We start from the raw sequence: 19693 nt of genomic DNA, 5'->3' as shown, positions 1-19693 counted from the left end.
GGTGTTGTATGAATTATCTATTTAAAAGACTTAAATGTTTCTATTATATGTAAGAAATGTCGCATCTGTGTTTCTTTAAAAGTTGGTCTGTTGGATAAATTAAACATTTTAAATAAATAAAAAAATATGAAAAGTTACCGACTTTTATTCTACAAAGTAAAATTATCCTTCCGGAAGTACAACCCTGTAATGTTGTGAGCAGCTTCACTGATCCGGACGTAGCAGCCTGATCTCTTCCATTTGATACGTCAACCAAAGCGGAAGTCCCGCCTCCCTCGCCTCCCTATTGGCTGACTCGCGATCAGTTTCCCTTTCAGCCAATGAGCGATCACTAATGTGTGCAGTGCTACATTGACCTCCCACCGGATTCACCTCTAACGTCGAAGCCATGTTTCGGTCTCTGAGGCGCGTCCAGCAGTTTAACTGCAATCTCGTGACTCTACAAAGAGTCAGAGTCAACTCTAAACTGCTCGTCTGCACGTCCAGGATGGCCAGCTCAGAGTACCGGATCGAGAGGGACACCTTTGGAGAGCTGAAGGTCCCAGCTGACAAGTACTACGGGGCCCAGACTGTCAGGTCCACCATGAACTTCAAGATAGGAGGACCAAGTGAGAGAATGCCCATCCAAGTGATCAAGGCCTTTGGGATCCTGAAGAGAGCAGCTGCTGAAGTCAACAAGGAGTTCGGCCTGGACCCAAAGATAGCAGATGCAATCATCCAGGCAGCAGATGAGGTTTCAGCTGGCAAACTGGATGATCATTTCCCTCTGGTGGTGTGGCAGACTGGATCTGGGACTCAGAGCAACATGAATGTCAATGAGGTGATCAGCAACAGAGCTATTGAGATCCTAGGAGGAAAGCTGGGCTCCAAGGATCCTGTCCACCCGAATGATCACGTCAACAAGAGCCAGAGCTCCAATGACACCTTCCCCACCGCCATGCACATCGCTACAGCCACAGAGGTCCACCACGTCCTGCTGCCAGGCCTGCAGATGCTGCACGACGCCTTGGCCGCCAAGTCTGAAGAGTTCAAAGACATCATCAAGATCGGACGCACACACACTCAGGACGCTGTGCCGCTCTCTCTGGGACAGGAGTTCAGCGCTTATGTCCAGCAGGTGAAGTACAGCATTTTGAGAGTGAAGGCCGCCATGCCCAGGGTGTATGAGCTGGCAGCAGGAGGCACAGCAGTAGGGACAGGACTCAACACCCGCATTGGTTTCGCTGAGAAAGTGGCCTCCACTGTTTCTTCTCTCACAGGCCTGCCCTTTGTGACCGCACCCAACAAGTTTGAAGCCCTGGCGGCCCACGATGCTCTGGTGGAGCTGAGCGGAGCGCTGAACACGGTGGCTGTCAGTATGATGAAGATCGCCAACGACATTCGCTTCTTGGGGTCAGGACCCCGCTCCGGCCTGGGCGAGCTCATCTTACCAGAGAACGAACCGGGAAGCAGCATCATGCCGGGCAAGGTGAACCCCACCCAGTGCGAGGCCATGACCATGGTGGCAGCCCAGGTGATGGGGAACCACGTCGCGGTCACCATCGGAGGCAGCAACGGACACTTTGAGCTCAACGTCTTCAAACCCATGATAGTGAAGAATGTGCTGAACTCGGCTCAGCTGCTCGGAGACGCGTCCGTCTCCTTCACCAAAAACTGCGTGGTGGGCATCGAGGCCAACAGGGAGAGGATCAACAAGCTCATGAACGAGTCTCTGATGTTGGTCACCGCTCTCAACGAGCACATCGGTTACGACAAAGCAGCCGCCATCGCCAAGACGGCTCACAAGAAGGGCACAACGCTGAAGGCCACGGCCGTGGAGCTGGGCTACCTGACCGAGGAGCAGTTCGACGAGTGGGTGAAGCCGAGTGAAATGCTGGGGCCAAAGTGAACTCTGACAACACAAGAAACACTACACTACAAAGAAAATACCCTTTCTAGTTTGAGAAAAGACTATTGCCTGTTAAATCAAAGAGGTTGAACTGTATGAACCAAACATTATCTGAATCTTGAACATCTCATCTCACAATACACATTTTGAGAATTTACCCGTTTGACAGAAGGTGTGAAATGTGTGTATTTATACCAACTTGTTAGTTTTTGGTATTTAAGTCTTAAGTACTTTTTGACTATTTGGTACCTTCACTGTAGTTCAGATGTTCACACTGTGCCATCCCAAATGATCCAACATGAACTACTGTACCTTGTGTGTTTTGGTTTACAGCATATGTGCCATTTGTGCAGCGTTCCAGTTCAATTAATTATGTATTCATTAAAAAGCAGGTATATTCTGGTTTCTGGCATTTTTGTCGTAATTTATACGGTTTACACACACTTATTTTAAATGTATGTAATATCATCTGCTATGTGGTCAAATAACAAGGGTGTATGTAAAGTAAGACAATGAAAAAGAAGATATGAGTTTAATAAAGTCCTTTATTGTATACACCAGGAATTAAAACAAGAATTACTGAATGCCAATTGAAGGAATTCTAACTTTAAATATATAAAACTAGCAAACAAAAAAAGTGATGTGTAAGAATTTAGTACAAGTGGTAAACAACAAACAAAATGATTGTTTTCTCCTCTTCTATTTGGTCCAGCTGACCTTGGGAATATCATAATGCTCAGTCAGGGTGTCCAGGTGGCGATTGAAATCCTGCAAATGAACAAAACGATAGAAGATAAACACATTTCTGCTGACATTTCTCTGTTCAGAAATCTGAAATCATTTCAACTGCAAAGTATACAGACATTGTTTCATTTTTAAAATAACATTTATATATATATTGATCACAACAAGTTTAAATTTACAAGTTGGACTGGATGGTGCTATGTCAGGTCTAACATGACTTACCTCCACTCTGAGTTTGTGTGTCTTTGAGGCTTTGTTCAAAATCCTCTCCATTTGCTTTAGGGAAAGAGACAGAGAGCGAAAAAAATGAATGCAAAATAAACATTAAAAATACACACAGATTAGGCTTACTGTTAACACCTCCAGAAACACATCAGTATCACTATACTACAAAACAGCAACAATATTCAAACTCAAGAAAAGACGAGTATTGGATTTGCCATGTTTTGTGAGTGTCAGTGAAAACAGCTGAGGCTTTTCACAACATCACCTGTTAGCAATAAATCACATGCTAAAACTGCCTTAATGCTATGAAGTTACTGCACTTGTCTGCTGTAGCTGGAGATATTCTAAACACATAATGGATATGTGTTATATTTAAACAAAATCCCATGTTCATGGGAAGTAGATGTTATGGTGATTCACCATGTGTACATTATTTCGCAATATTCACTGTTCCAAACAATGAACTTTGTCCTTTGGGTAGAAAAAAGCTAGACGTTCTCATATGACGTGAAGAATAATAAACTGAGACTATGATACATCATTAATCTTACCTGATCTGACAAAGTCTATTTTGAAAGAATTTCAGGTCGAAAATACTCTGCTGTGTTAAGATGTAAATTCAACACATTGGGCCTCCTCTCTCAGTGGTGTTTTAAATATAATCAGCACTTGGTACAACAGGAACACAAGTTAATAATCTACAATCCACATATTGATAATTTGGTGTATCAGTTCTACTGCAGCATTGCTGGTTGTGAAGCTACGTACACACAATCTTCTTTTGCCAAACTGTATGCCTTGAAAGTTTCTTATCCAAAAGGTCATTCTGTTTGTGTAAAAATACTATTTTGTTCTTACAACATCTCTCTGTTAGCATCTGATTGGTTGTGTCAAAGTATGGACCCTCATACTAATATGGCATTGTGGCTGATAGTGATAAAGACTTAAGTAGAGCTTTTTGGCCAATTTAGTCAATAGTTAATTTCTGCTGAATTTGACTTCTACAACCTGTTACAACTTGTATTAGCTTTGCATCAAATCATTGACTAGTCACTGCAGCTCTTTCATGCTGGAGAACTATAACTCACCCGCTTCTCTTGCATCTTGTCAAAGGCCATTTGTGCCGGTGTCCTTTTGTCAACATATGTTTTGTTGTCTTTCATCTCCTCATCGTTAGCAACCTGCTCCAAGCGGTGCTTACTCTCTTTATCCTTCTTCTTCTTCCTGAAACAAAGAGATGTAATGGCCAGTTAGTTGATGAGTGGCTTACCAGTTGAACTGCTCTCAACAGGCAAGGTAACAGAAAGATGATCACACTGGTACTGACATGTGATCAAATGTAGGCAACTAAAGCGTGGTTTGGATAGTCCCTGAAAGGCTAAATTGGTGATTATCTATCATGTGACCTTATGTGTGTGTGCTGTCCAAGACGTTGGATAATGCACACAGTGCACTTTCATAGACTAAGCTACTGGAGTTACCCTGCACTATACTCATTTTTAACAGTCTCTTCTACACTATATTCACTTTTTTAATAGTCGTGTATCACAGCTGTTACCCCGCACTGTATTCAGTTTTAACAGTTTTCTTCATCTCCTTGTTTTTTTATATCTGGTATATTCTTTTGTACTTTGCACTACTAACTTTTTTACTGCCTTTTTAGTAACATGTTTTGCGCTATGGAACTGTGATGCTGGAAACTTGAATTTCCCTCTGGATCAATAAAGTTACTATCTATCTATCTATCTATCTATCTATCTATCTATCTATCATTTATCTATCCATTTATCTATCTATCTGTAGAATACCTGTGCTAGTATCTATACATATATGTACTTATGTTGATGATGATGATGAGGCGTCTATGTTGTGCTATTTAATATATACTGTCTGTTTACATAACGTATTTTAAATGTGTTTGATGTGTTCAGATTTATACTCTGTGTTGTTTTAACGTAGCTAATCTCAAACCACCCAAAAGTTAAGCTAGCTAGCAAGCTAATGTTTTTAGCCACATGTGTAACACCTCATAATGTCACCGTGAACAGCACTGTGCTCATGACACCAGTAGTTTTCAACTGTACTATACTATATTGACAATACATGTACCCAGACATTACTGATCGTGTTCACATAATCCCAGTAAACGTTGATGTGACACTTTGTTTTGCTATTAGTAAACATGCTAACCTTATGATGCTAACATTAGCCTCGCCTCAATAACAGGCGCTTTTAAACAGTTGCGATTGTCTATTTAAGTATTTTGTCGATTATAAACACGACGTCTCTATAAACACATGCTACCAAATGGTAAAATACTTACTTTTTCCCAGCTGAAATGCTCCCTAGACCCTTTAGTTTCAGGGCACTCTTCTGGGCTCCAGCGTACTCAGACATCTTCCAGAAGCTCTTCTTCTCTTAGCGTTTAACGGTAGCTGTCATCCGTCTTCTTCTGCTTTGTTATTATAGTACTCGACCACACGTGCAGCAGTGCAGTGCTGCCACCTGTCGGATTGAAGCGGTTCTAGTCTCAGCCGTCTTGTAGTGAGTCTTCCCGTCCAGAGGCGGGCAGTAGATAATTTCCACAGAGCAGTAAAAACGGAAGTTGAAGGAACTATGAATGTCAAACAGTAGCATGGTGAGCTGCTTTTTCAAGTAACCTACAGTAAAACATGTCAGGGTACAGTTTATTTAGGATAGTCACGTTAACAAAATGCATCACAACCAACGCTACAACGTCGCTGTGCAGGACGAACGCAGTAAACAGAATACAGACATGTGGATATGCGAAGAAAGTTGGTGAGTAAAGAGGACATGTAACATCTCTATGTTCTTCAATGCCAGTTGTAAACTAATATATATTTTTATATGTATATATATTTTTATATACATATATATATATATATATGTGTTTATATATTTATATATATATATATTTATATATATATATATATGTTTATATATTTATTTTCACATATATATGTGAAAATAAATGATATTTTGTTATTATTTATTTATCCATTCACAGTTATTCCACCCACATAAATCACCTGTGTCTGCATATGCCATTATTATTATTAACAAAATGTCAGTGGCTTATTTTTCTATTTTGAATCATCTCATGATCACAATCAACATGTCAATATAGTGATGTAAACACAACAAATATCTCTTTCCCGTTCTCTGCAGTGGCCAAGAAAGGTAAAGGCATGGCGAAGGACGATCTGAAGGGTCCAGAGGTGTGTAGAGACCCTGTCAGACTAACTACTCATGCAGTAGGGGCCAACATCCTCAAGCAAGGAGAAGACCCCCAGCTGAAGCCTCCAGAGCAATATCCAGAGTGGTGAGGGGGCACATTTATGTCTTTCTATTGCTTTCTCTCAGCATCATTTTTTAAAAACTAATTCTTTTTGCATTTTGTCAAATTTATTTTCCTCCTTTCTTTCAAGATATCTGTGGAGAAAATCTGGTTAAAAATGAACAAATACATGTGTCTTTCTGTAGCAGAAAACTGTGCATATCTTTTAGATAATGATTTTTACTTATGCTACCTTTCACCATTATTATTATTGCTCTCTACACCTACACATACTAAATGCAGCCCAAGCTTGATGTTTTGGTGGTTGAATGGTGTTCTGGGAAATGCAGGAAATCATAAATAGATTAGGAGCTCTAGATTGATGATATATTACAGGGCTACAACTAATGATTATTTTCATTATCTATTAATCTGTTGATTATTTTCTCAATTAATTCATTAGTTGTTTGTTCTATAAAAATGTCAGAAAATGGTGAAAAATCTGTGTCTTCCAAAGCCCAACATGACGTCCTCAAATGTCTTGTTTTGTCCACAACTCAAGTATATTCAGTTTACTGTCATAGAGGAGTAAAAAAAAACATAAAATATTCACATTTAAGAAGCTGGAATCAGAGAATTCTTTCTTAAAAATCGACCTATCAAAATAATTGGCAATTACTTTAATAGTTGACAACTAATCGATTAATCGTTGCAGCTCTAAATATACTTATGAACAAAATGACATGTACATTTGCTTGTAATGTTCAATTTTGTGAGACTGGCCAATAAATGATTCTGAAGTGTCTCCACTCTCCACTGATCTGACTCCCCTCTCCTTTTCATTTTTCACTCAGGTTGTTCCAGTTGAACCTGGGAACGCCCGAAAAGCTGCACGAGATGGAGTCGGACACCTGGGAATACTGGAAGCGTCTGAGGAAGGAGAACATTTGGCGTTACAACAGGCTACATAAAGGGAAGAAGTTTTAGGCATTCACTTGACTGACAGAGGGCTTCTTCCTTCACATCGGTTTGCTTCAGACTCTGTGGACTGAATTACCTCACATGCTGTATGTTCAGAGGCAGAGTTCAGCGTCCTGAATGAAACATCATTAGACCAACTGTTTGGCTCTTCTAGCGTGTTATTTGGAATGATGCGTCATATTCAATGCCCCTCTTACCTGAAAGCTATAATAAAGCTCATTGTTGGTTATGTCAAAAACAGGTGGAACAATATAAGACACAATACTTGCTATGTAATGGATTCCAGTGTCAACAAAACTGAACATAATAGGCATTCTTGACCTTTGAAACAGTAGCCGACAAAACAACCTCACCACTAGGTCCATTTAGCAGTCGTTCTGGGGCTTTCAGTTGTATGACACAATCTTCTTCAGCAGATGGTATTAATAGTTGACATGAAATTGTTCAAATTTCAAAGATCTTGTGATATGATCGAAAGCTCCACAACCGCTATCAAGTGGTGAGATTATTTAGTCAATTTCAGAAAGGTAGTTTTATACTATGAAGAAAAGGAGGTTAAACAAGCTTCAACTGTTTCATGAGGAATAGTAAGCCTCTCCGGGGCAATCTTGTAACAGGAGAGACTTCAGAGACCAGGTCCAAATCCCACTGGAGCACACGGATTTAAAGCAATCAACTTTATAACAGACTTAACATTTCGACGCCAACTGCGTCTTCATCTGAGTCAAAAGTCTCTGAGTCTTTGAAACGTCTGTTATAAAGTTGATACGTGTAATCCAGTGTGATTTGGACCTGGTCTCTGTAGTTTTATACAGTATTTGATTCACGGATATTACATTGTATTGAATTAATTTGTACACATGTTTATGTTTTGTTTGTTTTCTTTAAACCCATTATCTAAAGATAAATGGCCTGCACATATTTCCACAAATCATGTTCACTATTTTTTTTTTTTTTTGCAAATTCATTATAAATAAATAGGAATACATAAATATCCTGCAAAGTTTGCCTTTTTATTCTTATTTCTTTAATCACCATCATAATATGAATCTGGTATAGCTACCACCACACTCTATAAAAAAAAAGTTTATAAACTATAATTAATTATTGATTAATAAATTATTTTCTAATACTTCATAAGTCAGTCACTTATAAGCTCTTAATAATAATAATAAAAACGTTTGGGGGTTTTCCAGGTTGTTTTTACCCATTATCTAAGGATAAATGGCCAGCTCATATTTCCACAAATCATGTTCACTATTTTTTTTGTTTTTTTGCAAACTCATTATAAATAAATAGGGATACATAATATCCTGCAAAGTTTGCCTTTTTAGTCTTATTTCTTTAATCACCATCATAATATGAATCTGGTATAGCTACCACCACACTCTATAAAAAGTTTATAAACTATAATTAAGATAAATGGCCTGCTCATATTTCCACAAATCATGTTCACTATTTCTTTTCTTTTTTGCAAACTCATAATAAATAAATAGGAATACATAAATACCCTGCAAAAAGTTTGGCTTTTTATTCTTATTTCTTTAGTCACCATCATAATATGAATCTGGTATAGCTACCACCACACTCTATAAAAAAAAAGTTTATAAACTATAATTAATTATTGATTAATAAATTATTTTCTAATACTTCATAAGTCAGTCACTTATAAGCTCTTAATAATAATAATAAAAACGTTTGGGGGGGGGGTTTCCAAGTTGTAAAAACAAACTACATGATCTTTTTGCTGGCTTCAATAAATGTTGTTGCCATGACAACGCTTCATGTAAATGTCCCCAGAGAAAATGAGGAACCGAAATGAGAAGCAAATCATCTGGGGAACAACATCATGTAACACTGGATGACTAATGGTGGTGCAACATTCATCAGAAAGCTGTTTTTTATGTAAAGGTTGAACTCCTCGTTCCTCTTTTCTAGCTAGATTTAATCAGCGGGTCCGTAAAGTCTGGTAAGTTTTCATGATTAAAGTTGTAAACTAGCTAAACGTTGGTCCGTTCATAGCGGAAGTATACAGGCACAGTTGGTCGTTTCGTTTTAAAGCTTCACTGTTACCTGGTTTATTTCCTGGATAGTAAGATTAACATCTCCTGCTATGTGTATGTGTAGTTAACTTACAGGCCGAGCTGTGTTTACAACCTGTAGTTAGTGTGTGGTGCATCATCAGTAGCAGCTGTGTAGGCGAACAAGTGGGAGATTCAACAACATCATCATCACTATTGAGGACATGTTTTAGCACGTACAGTTTCACTTTAATGTTCCCGTTTGTCCGGGTAGATCTCAGTGTTTGTTTGAAGATGGAGGAGCGGAGAATAAGCGTTGGTGCTCTGAGTGAACAAGTCCTGAACAGACTGTCCAACATGTTGGACAACTCCAGCTGCGGATGGAGACAGCTGGCCAACGCTGTGTCCGAGCAGCCAAACTTCCGCTGCAGGTGAGACCTTGAAGGCATCACACACACTATTCATCACTTATTATAGGGGGAATTAGTGTACTAAAGGGGGACACTTTTCTTTTTGCATTTCAGATTTACTGGAATATATTTTTATATGAAGCCAATACATTAAATTCAAACCCACAGTACCACTCTGAAATTCTCAGGATGTTTCCTAATCAAACAGAAAAGAAGAGAAAAAGAAAATGCAGATATCACACTCATAAAAGACATGGTAGACATATCAGTACTCTGATGCCAAGTTTTCTCAGACACATCGTGATTTTCTAATGTGGGACAGTGAAAAGTCTGTTAAAACACACACACACTTGTCTTTTTTTATATATATATTTACTGTATTGTTATTGTTGTTATTGTATATATCTTGTCCTAATTGTTTGTTATCACTATTATGTAGTCATATTATTTCTTTATATTAATCTTGTCTCTAGGTGGAGGCCTCAGATAAGCCCAGTGGGTTTTTTTACCTCTTCCTGCACTGTATTTTTTTATTTTTTATTTTTTTGGTATGTTGTATAGTCTTAAATTGTGCAAAACAAATAAATCAAAAAGACACTCTGTTAAAAGGCCTAAAAATCACCTTAATTAATGTAGGAAATACTCTAGGCTAAATGTGCAATCCCATGTTCTCTCATTTTACCACTTACAATGTTATTGCTCTTACAAAACCTAAATATAAAATAAATAAATAAATAAATAATAGTTTGAAGCATTTAGGCATATTAGAAAGACAATAAATATCAATAGTTTATTGATTTTTATTTGTTTGAAGAAGACCTACATTCACCAGAGCTTAGGTGTCCCATATTACGGCAACTCACCCTATTTCCACACCTTTTCCATCACTATAATAACTCATTTGAACATTTACACTTCCTCCTGTAGTACAAGGATTGTCTTTGATGTATATGTATGATAAACACATTTGTCCCCCAATCATACTGCATATTCCTGCAAGTTTTTGCATTGGGCCCCACCAGACTAACCACTGCCCATTGACCTCCTTCCTCCCTGCAGTGAGGGCGAGCTGACCAGCTGCTCACTACAGGTGCTGAGCGTTGCAGGCAGCCCAGGACGAACCCTCCTGGCTCGGCTCGCTGATCGTTGCTGCTCCCTGGACTTCCTGCTCCACTGCCTGCGGAAGATGGACCACCAGGAGGCTGTGCAGTACCTCACCAGCACAGGTGAAGAAGAAGTGACAGGGGGGGACGCCATACATATGCAAATGTGTAGAAATATTTCAGCATGCACAATAGCAACGTCTTGGCCCTGTATTGCAAATTGTGTACAACTTTCCCAAGTTTGTGCCTGTTAAAAAAACTCATAATGTAGCTGTATAGTGATGCTCCACATCTTAATGAAAGTGCGTGTGCTCTGTTTCTTCTTGTCTGTGTATATATGATTGTTTATGTTGTGTGTGTACGTGTGTGGGGGGTAGTGGCAGAGCTGATCCAGATCACAGAGCAGCCACAGACCCAGCAGGTCACAATGGGGGGCAGGGTGGTGTTGACCTGCAGAGCCTCCGGTCCCCCTGGACTCAGCTACCAGTGGTTCAGAGGCAAAGATGAGGTCAGTCAAACCTCGTATTATTATGTGATTATAAAAAGTAACAGCAGGATTTCAGGAGTTATGTGGAGCGTTCTGTATTTATGTTACTAAATCTGCCACCTTTACATCATATGGATGTTAATGTGGTGATGGTAAATGTCAGTTATAAATTGGTTAATGGCAGATTATTTCCTTGTTTTAGATTTCGGATGAGACGGGGAGTACACCAGAGCTGGTTCTGTGTCCTGCGGACCCCGTCCACCAGGGTCATTATATCTGTCGGGTCCACCATGGAGGAAACTTCATTTTCTCCCAGTGGGCTAATGTTCGCTTCGTCCAGTCTGCAGGAACTAGGAGTTCAGGTACCTCTTCTCCTCCTTCTCGTCTCACTGTTTTATTTCATCTGATGGAATGTCATGGTAAATGTTGTCATCTCAGGTTGCAGCAGCAGTCTGTTTCCAGGGTCAGCGAGTGGGCTGCTCGTCACCTGTCAGCCTCAGTCCCAAGCGGTATCTGAGGGCGACGTTCTGTTCCTGGAGTGCAAAGCAGAGGCCAACCCTCCGGCGCAGTACGAGTGGTACCACAACATGGTGCTCATGACACAACACAAGACACATTCACTCAAAGTAAGTGCTGTGAACTGCTCACCTACTGTGTATAACAAGGATTTTTAAAGTCTGGACACTTGTGCACTCCACAATGTGCAATATTTTAATTCTAGTTGTCAATACAGGAGAGCAGGCATCTTAAAAAGCATTGGACCTCAGATTTTGGAATAAAACTAATTTCCTGCAGTCTCTAAGTCAATCGCTAAGAAAGCCTTTATGTTTATAGCTCCTTCTGATTGGAATAATCTGCCTGTAAATATTTGATCCATATAATTTTTCCCACTTGTTCAAAGATTCCCTGTCTTCTCTCTGTCCATATCAGTAACACCTCTATAATTATGTTTTATCACTTTATTACTTAATACTATCCCAGTCAATACTTTTTCTATAAACTTTAAATGAGTGAACAATTTTCATGCTCTGCTTGGAGTATGAACCACTGATTTGTGCTTATTATTTGATTTTTTGATTTTGTCACATTTGTATTGTCTAATCCTCTTGTTATTTTTGTTTTGTCTAAATTGTGCTTATATTGTATTATTGTCGTTGAGGATCCCCCTGAAAATGAGATGGCACATCTCAACGGGTTATTCCTAATAAAGAATTTCCATAATTAAAACCTTTAAAAGGAGAAAATGCTTAACAACCAAGGCAAAAAATATAAAACCCCTGTGCTATCATCGTCAAATGGATATCATAGACAAAAATAAAAGTTTATTTGGACCTAAGTATGACAGGAGATACTGTATGTAAGGCCAAATGAATGCAGCTGTTGAGACTTTACAATGAAAACAATGATTCTCATATTTGGTCTCCATATCAGTATAGTTGATGTTGTGTCTTCTTGTATTCCCCGTAGATCCCATGTGTGACTACAGCACACAGAGGACAGTACAGATGCAAGATGTTCAATTTGTATCACGAGGTGTGGAGTGACACGGCAACAGTCACCATCGGTGAGACCCGGGCGCATTTTTTCTTTCAAATTATAAATGAGAAAGGTCAAAGAGGTACTACTTCAGATACTTGTATGAATAGTATTACTTTCGAGGAATTTTTAAACATAGACAGACCAGCATTAAGTCTGACATTGCACTTTTCTAGTTTCAATGTCACACTTGAGCAGTGCAGTGCAGTACTGTGCAGTGAATAACTTCCTGTTTTGCACTTTCATGCAGGCCCCAGTTCTATCACTGATGCCTCCTGGGTAGAAGTTGATCGTGGTCCAGGTACTCTTTATGTTCTGATTCAGGAACTAGACTAGAATTTTTGTTCCTTTATTCTTTTCCGCATCATTACATCACACTTTGATTCCTGTTTTTGTGTGTGTCAAAGCAGATGATCTGCTTGCTGGTATTGGTAGTATTAGTATGTGTAGTTACCAAGCAATGTGGAAATGAAAATGAGACATTAAACAGCATGGGATTTTTTAAACATTTTATTCATATCTTTTCATATTGGTGTTGACAGATTCACAGGAAGTCCACAGGTCAACCGGCGGATCAGGAATACATCCGCTACAAAAGTTGGTCAGTCCGCCTTCATCATCAGCCAAGCATTTTTATGGTGAGTTTAAAACACAGTGCAGTCACAATACAGTATCTCTGGATCAAAATATAAACTGTAAAAAGTTACAGTTCTTTCATGATGCCTCATGTTCCCCTCCAAAGCCACAGACAAAGTTGCTCTCCTGATCGGCAACATGAACTACCACTACCACACTCAGCTGTGCGCTCCCATCGTTGACGTCCACGAGTTGACCAACCTGCTCCGACAGATGGACTTCAAGGTGGTTTCATTGCTCGACCTCAACTGGCAGGAGATGAACAGCGCCGTTACAGAGTTCCTCCTGCTGCTCGACAAGGGAGTCTATGGTTGGTCTCTTGTCCATCTGGACATCATGTTCACTATGTTCAAAATACCCTACATAATAATTAATTTAAATAGTTACGGCCTGGCTCCAGTGGCAATAACAAAAAGGAACACACACTATATGAACGCTTAACAAAATGAGCTTTATTGAACAAATTATAGCAAATTAAGCCAAATTGAGGGGTCAACTTGGGTATTTAAAGTATGGGGTGTGGACATCAGTAAAGTTAGTCGTGTTTGGTGTGCATGAGTGGAAGATGTGGGTGAGAGTGTTGGGAAAAAGGTGCATAAAAGCAAAACAAGAAACTATAGAAACATAATCAAACCAAACAGTGAGTCAGCCATAGAGAAGGCTGCCAGCTGCAACCAGACTGAAATATTCTGGGAACCCCCTCAGGTGTTTCCAGTATCTCTAACAATAACCTACAGAGAAAACACAGACAGGTGAATCACCCAGCAAACTAGATGACACCACAGGCGTCATCAGTTTTACATAAAGCTTTTTTTTTTTTTTTTTTAAGCCTGTGAGGCCCACAGTTGAAAATTACACACATCACTTTAAGATTAAAGCGTAAGAAATCTGTAAATGTTTTTTTCTTAAAGACAACATTTATATAGTCAATTTAATCCCTTTATTATAAGTAGAGAGCACAATAGGCTAGCCAGACAGTATTGTGTGAATTTAGTGAAATATATAAATAGATTAATTTGAGCTTTGCAGGGTTAAACAAAATAAAATATAATATAAAACTAAAAGCTTATTCAAAACATACTTTTTTTTTTTTACCAGCAATAAGCTAAAAAGACTAAGAATCTAACCAAGCACTGTGCCAATTTAAGCGAGTGACACACTTCATCAAATTCGCTAACCCGTCTTCTGCCCTCCTTCCACAGGCTTGCTATACTTTGCCGGTCATGGTAATGAGAATTACGGCAACAGTTTCATGGTTCCCATCGATGCGCCGGCCTCCTACACATCAGAGCACTGTTTGTGTGTACAGAACATACTTACCAGGATGCAGGAGAAAGAGACAGGACTTAACGTATTGCTGCTGGACATGTGCCGCAAAAGGTATCAATTATTTTTGTTTAATGATTCCGTTGATTTACCAGCTTTTTTATGTCATGTCTTCTGCTGCACATATTTATGCAGATTCGCATTATAATGATTTATTTTTTAGAAACCTAAATGATGATGTCATCGTACAACCAGGACTGCTCAAGGTGACAGCAAATATAGTGTTTGGATATGCCACGTAAGTTTGCTGATTCTCTTCATTTCCAAACTATGTTGCAGTTTAATTCACCTCATTCAGCATTACATGCATGTCTGAATTAATCTCCCAGCTTCAGGCTAAAAGGTGTCACTCGTGTGCTTATTATGTTTAGGTGCGTAGACGCCGAAGCATATGAAGTGAAGAGGGAAGACGTGTCAAACGGCATCTTCATAAACTTCCTCAAGCGGCGAGTTTGTGAAGATGAGAAGGTCACGGTCATGCTAGACAGAGTGGCTGAAGGTATGTGGAGCAGGCATGTGGAGTATGAGATCTCTGGGCACGCAATAAGATATCTATGTTGCACGGAAAGTATGATTACGCCTGACGTTTTTCATTTTCGAGATGACCTTATGTAGCCAAAGTCATTGGGTCAGATTACTCTGCATCAGTTGCTCGCATGCAGCTCCTGCATGTGAATTTTCTTCCAGCCCTTTATACTGTGTGCTTGCTTGATTGTGCGAAGATTGGATTATTATGTATGTCTGATCACTTCTGCATCTTTTGTTTCACTCTTGAAGGCTCTGGTATTGTGCATGTTGGCTCAATAACACGAGTTACTGCCATACCTAGGCCCAATCCCTATGTCAACACTCTTTGTGGCGCATTCTTGCAAGGTCTGTGAGGGTTTAGCGCTGTCCCACTGTCAAATCGTCAAGTCCTTGAGGGCTCTGTCGCTGACATTTTCTGTCCTTTATGAACACTCTCCATAAGTCCACATTTCTGCAGACTTTGCCTTAGGGAATTACCCACAATTCATAGTGTTGTGACGTTAAACACAGGGTTACCACGGTTACCAGGAGAAGCCCGGTGGTGCATATTTAAATTTACACAGAAATTTACACAGGATTTAAGATGGTAGATAAAAAAAAACACATTAAATCAGAGGAATGCAAGCATTAGACTATATTACACACCTTGTTTATTCATCAACTTTTTCTTTTCATTTTGCTTAATGACAAAAACAAGTAAATTTTTTCTTTTTTGACAGTTACCTCTCGTCTCGTAAGGCAAGAGCCTGGAAGATGTTCAAATAGGTAGTAAAAAAAACGTAAAATAAAAACCCACAATTGGCGTTGTCAAGGTAACGTGATAAGTCGCAGCAAAGTGCTGTCCTATTCATATTTATACCATTTCAAGCCCTTGCAGCCTCTCACACTCAACCATTTATCAGGTGACGTCAGTCAAGTCCCTGAGGGTTCAGGGTTTAAGACCTTAGGTGGGACATTGGGATTGGGCCAATCTTGAAGGCTCTGATATAGGCCCTTTTCACAGTAGCCATTTTGACATCGTCATTGCAGGGTAACACAGATGTAATCAATAACATTTATTATTGTCCTGTTCCATTTAGGTGGTATTGTGCATGCTGGCTCACTAGAATGGCTGTGAAACACCTAATTAGAACAGTACCATAACTAATTTGATCAATTCCACCTGGGTTTACCGTGCTATGACATGTCAAAACATTGGTACTGGTTGCTATGATGACAGCAAATAAACACAGTTGCATGTGTCTTCTGGTGCACAAGAATGTGGGGGGGAACATTTTCTTTAACCAGAGAAATACTTCAAACCATTGTAAAAGGTTTTCAATTTGAACTGTTACTGTTTCTGTGTGGAAAAATTTACAATATATAGATAGATAGATAGATAGATAGATAGATAGATAGATAGATAGATAGATAGATAGATTGGCAGTGTACCACATACACATTCACAAAGGGCCAAAAAAATGCTGCTGTACTGCTCTCTGTGTGTATGTTGCAGCTCTGGCCACATACCACTCATGTCATGTCACAGCATTGGCAGGTGATGAAATGCACCTGTTGTAACAGCACTCTTTGGGTTCGATCTCTTTAACAGCACTAATTAATGCATGCTTATTATATATTTATAATATATTTACTCTTACCAGACATGGGTCGTTGTGAGATCACTCGAGGGAGACAGGCTCTGGAGCTACGCAGTAATCTCTCTGAACGACGTTCCCTCACCGACCAGATACAAACCGCCGTCTGTTCTGCTTCCCATTCAGCTCGAAACCTGCAGTGGGCCGTTGCTAACGGTACTCGTTTCACAAACCTCAGCTTGAATTATTGAATATTACAAGAGTTATTGTCATGTCTGTGGATGACTTTATTTATATATTATATATTATGTTGGCATGAATTCAACATTTTTGGTCTTAGAGTAAAGTATGACTAATTTAGATGTCTCTCTTTATAGTCCTACCAAAGAGCCTCTGCCTGCAGTTTGACTGTGGAGTGAAGGTTCAGCTTGGGTTTGCTGCAGAGTTCTCCAACATCATGGTCATCTACACTCGGATACTTGAGCAGCCCAGAGAAATAGATTCCTGCTGTGCTCAGCTTACGGACTTCCCTGAGGTGTGTTAGCTGATATTACACATGAAGATTTGAGATTTTAAAGACGAACAAAGACACAATATTTAAAGTGAGAATTCATTTGTTGTTATGGATAGTTGAAGCCTTAATGTAAGCACTGTACTGACTGTAATGTGTGTTACTTTGGCAGAATGTGGACATTGATCTGAAGCAGAGTAACCAGGATACTCTGCTTGAAGCCGGCAGTTGTTTATTGATCAAAGAAAATCTTCCTCCACTGGACGTCGCGAGTCTCTACACACGCATCCGATGCCTGCAGAGACTCAGGGTGAAACACTTGTTATTATTTTCATAGAAATTCCTATTTCTGTCGTAGGAGAAACCTGGTAATGTTTATGTGCACTCTGGAGACAAATTAGTAGTATTTGGCACGGTCGAGAATGACTTACACACCACTATTTTAAACTGAAAAATATGTAATTAAGTCTATAATTAACAGGAGATTATAAGTGTGTTACATTGATTTACTGTCCTATTTTAAACAATATTTCATTCTTTTATGGAAGAGGTCACAACAATTTTTTCTCCAAAGCTAAAAAACACATTTTGCTCTTCACTGTCTTTATAGAGGGAGCTCACATTCACTGTCTGCCTTCATTACACCTATTACAACATGGATGACGAAGTACAGGAAAGGCAACCGGTGACGGTTGGTAAACCACTGGTCTCCAAACTCAACCTGCACGAACCACGACCGCCTCGTACCTCCTCTGCCTCTTCGTCCCTCAGCCTCGACTCCTTCAACTTTACTGAGGGCTCCTCCTTCGCCTCAATTGGTTCAGCCTCAAATGCGTCGTCATATCGTGCACAAACTGGCACCATTGACTCTCCAACTTCATTCAGAAGTGCCAATGTTCCAGAGGAGACGGACAGTCCTGAATTGTTCGATGCCCCTCGACCTCTTGTCACCAGCAAAAGCTTGCCCCACAGCCAAGTAAATGACACAAATTACAAATTTAGTGACATGTACAATTTTCATTCTCACTAAGCATTATGAAATCTATGATTAAACCATTACACATTGGTAAATCAGCAGTACAAATAAACAAAAAAAAAGTGGAAACATGGGGAGAAAAGCCTGTGAATATGCCGTTTCAGTAAAGCTGACCCAGAACTCAGGTCAATTTTAGGGTGACCAGATCGCAACAAACCAAATGTGGGACGATGTGGGACAAGTTACGAAGGCTGAGAGGTAGTCTACAATTTTTATATGTCTATCTAACTTGAATAATAAACATTTTCTATTCTGTCCCTTATCTTGTAAAAAATGTTAACCTGAACTTGACCCACGTGTGCACAGTTTGACAGCAAACACAGCCCCGTGATGACAGCCTTCTCTGCTTTCTTCACAGCCATTGGATAAAAGACAGATTTTAAAAAAGTGTCTGTCCTGCAGTGGTTTGACTTTTGAAAACTACAGCCAATGAAAATGTGGGAGATCGTCCTAATATGTGGGATGTGGGACATGGGATAAAAATGCTGTGCAGTCCCTCATAAAGTGGGACACCTGGTCACCCTATAGTCATTTTATGTGGTCAATTTGCCCGTTATCATCGTCTTAACTATGCAATACGTTTTTGTACTGTTTTATAATGATTTTTTATAAGACTTTGATACATTATAATACATTGAAAAAGTAAACACACTGCAGATCAAGTTCAATATGTGTTCTATTTCTAAGAAGGAAGAAATAAAACATGCCTTGTATGTATGTATGCCTTCAGCTTTTTGTAACTTTTATTACACCTGACGGGCATTTGTACACCCGTCAAAAATAGTTCGATGTCATCAGTGTTTGTGCATGTTTCTTGTTTTTCCTGTTCATCCTTATCATCACTCAATGTGTGATTTAATCGTAGGCTCTCCCATTGGTACATCCTTATATAGAAGGTGATTCTGGGGCTGCTCCCACACTACTTAAGTGTTTTTATTACGCAAAAAAATTGTGGACAGTATTCACTGCGTTCACAGGACTTCTTTGTGCTCTCTGTCCCAAAAGCTCGGACAAAAATTGGAGAAAGGGCTTTTGCATATTGTGCACCCTCAGCCTGGAATTTGCTCCAAAATGACCTAAAAATCAAGGAACTGGTATCATTCAATATTTTGAAATCTAAAATGAAGGCTTTAGAAGCAGACTATGGCATGCCAATGTTTTTAGCCCCCTTGTTGTACAGCTGACTCCCAGAAAAGTTCCTTTTTGTCCCCCCATTTGTATTTAGATAGTTCTATTTTAATGCAAATTTTAGTGCTTTTAGAGTTTGTGAATTGTATTTTTATCTCTATTTGTCTCTGTGTCTGCAACTTTGTGTTCTTGCTGCTGACCGTCTTGACCAGGTCTCCCTTGGAAAAGCGGTTCTTAATGTCAATGGGACTAACCTGG

At 39.5% G+C, this 19693-nt stretch overlaps 4 protein-coding genes across 4 annotated transcripts; 3 read left to right on the top strand and 1 right to left on the bottom strand.

Annotated features, from left to right (window-relative positions):
• Positions 1-336: 336 nt before the first annotated feature.
• On the top strand, positions 337-2290 carry fh (fumarate hydratase). Its single transcript, XM_074635445.1, has one exon. It carries the CDS (start codon positions 389-391, stop codon positions 1886-1888), a length of 1500 nt encoding a protein of 499 aa, XP_074491546.1. The 5' UTR covers positions 337-388; the 3' UTR covers positions 1889-2290.
• Positions 2291-2415: 125 nt separating this feature from the next.
• On the bottom strand, positions 2416-5334 carry fam32a (family with sequence similarity 32 member A). The gene is made up of 4 exons (XM_074635448.1): positions 5181-5334; positions 3946-4081; positions 2855-2908; positions 2416-2656 (listed from the first exon to the last, which is right to left on the bottom strand). The coding sequence occupies exons 1-4, from the start codon at positions 5252-5254 to the stop codon at positions 2588-2590; spliced, it is 333 nt and encodes a 110-aa protein (XP_074491549.1). The 5' UTR covers positions 5255-5334; the 3' UTR covers positions 2416-2587.
• A 101-nt stretch (positions 5335-5435) lies between these two features.
• Positions 5436-8139, top strand: mrpl54 (mitochondrial ribosomal protein L54). Its single transcript, XM_074635447.1, has 3 exons — positions 5436-5656; positions 6047-6200; positions 7010-8139. The coding sequence occupies exons 1-3, from the start codon at positions 5530-5532 to the stop codon at positions 7140-7142; spliced, it is 414 nt and encodes a 137-aa protein (XP_074491548.1). The 5' UTR covers positions 5436-5529; the 3' UTR covers positions 7143-8139.
• Positions 8140-8970: 831 nt separating this feature from the next.
• On the top strand, positions 8971-19024 carry malt2 (MALT paracaspase 2). The gene is made up of 17 exons (XM_074635443.1): positions 8971-9105; positions 9432-9588; positions 10627-10793; positions 11048-11178; positions 11360-11519; positions 11596-11783; positions 12625-12721; positions 12944-12994; positions 13236-13331; positions 13436-13639; positions 14532-14709; positions 14819-14893; positions 15027-15154; positions 16827-16976; positions 17138-17295; positions 17444-17581; positions 17882-19024. Exons 2-17 carry the CDS (start codon positions 9452-9454, stop codon positions 18299-18301), a joined length of 2478 nt encoding a protein of 825 aa, XP_074491544.1. The 5' UTR covers positions 8971-9105; positions 9432-9451; the 3' UTR covers positions 18302-19024.
• The last annotated feature ends 669 nt before the right edge of the window (positions 19025-19693 follow it).

The sequence above is a fragment of the Sebastes fasciatus genome, chromosome 5 (assembly GCF_043250625.1).
Source record: "Sebastes fasciatus isolate fSebFas1 chromosome 5, fSebFas1.pri, whole genome shotgun sequence".
Lineage (NCBI taxonomy): Eukaryota > Metazoa > Chordata > Actinopteri > Perciformes > Sebastidae > Sebastes > Sebastes fasciatus.
This window is presented reverse-complemented; position numbering and strand designations above follow the sequence as displayed.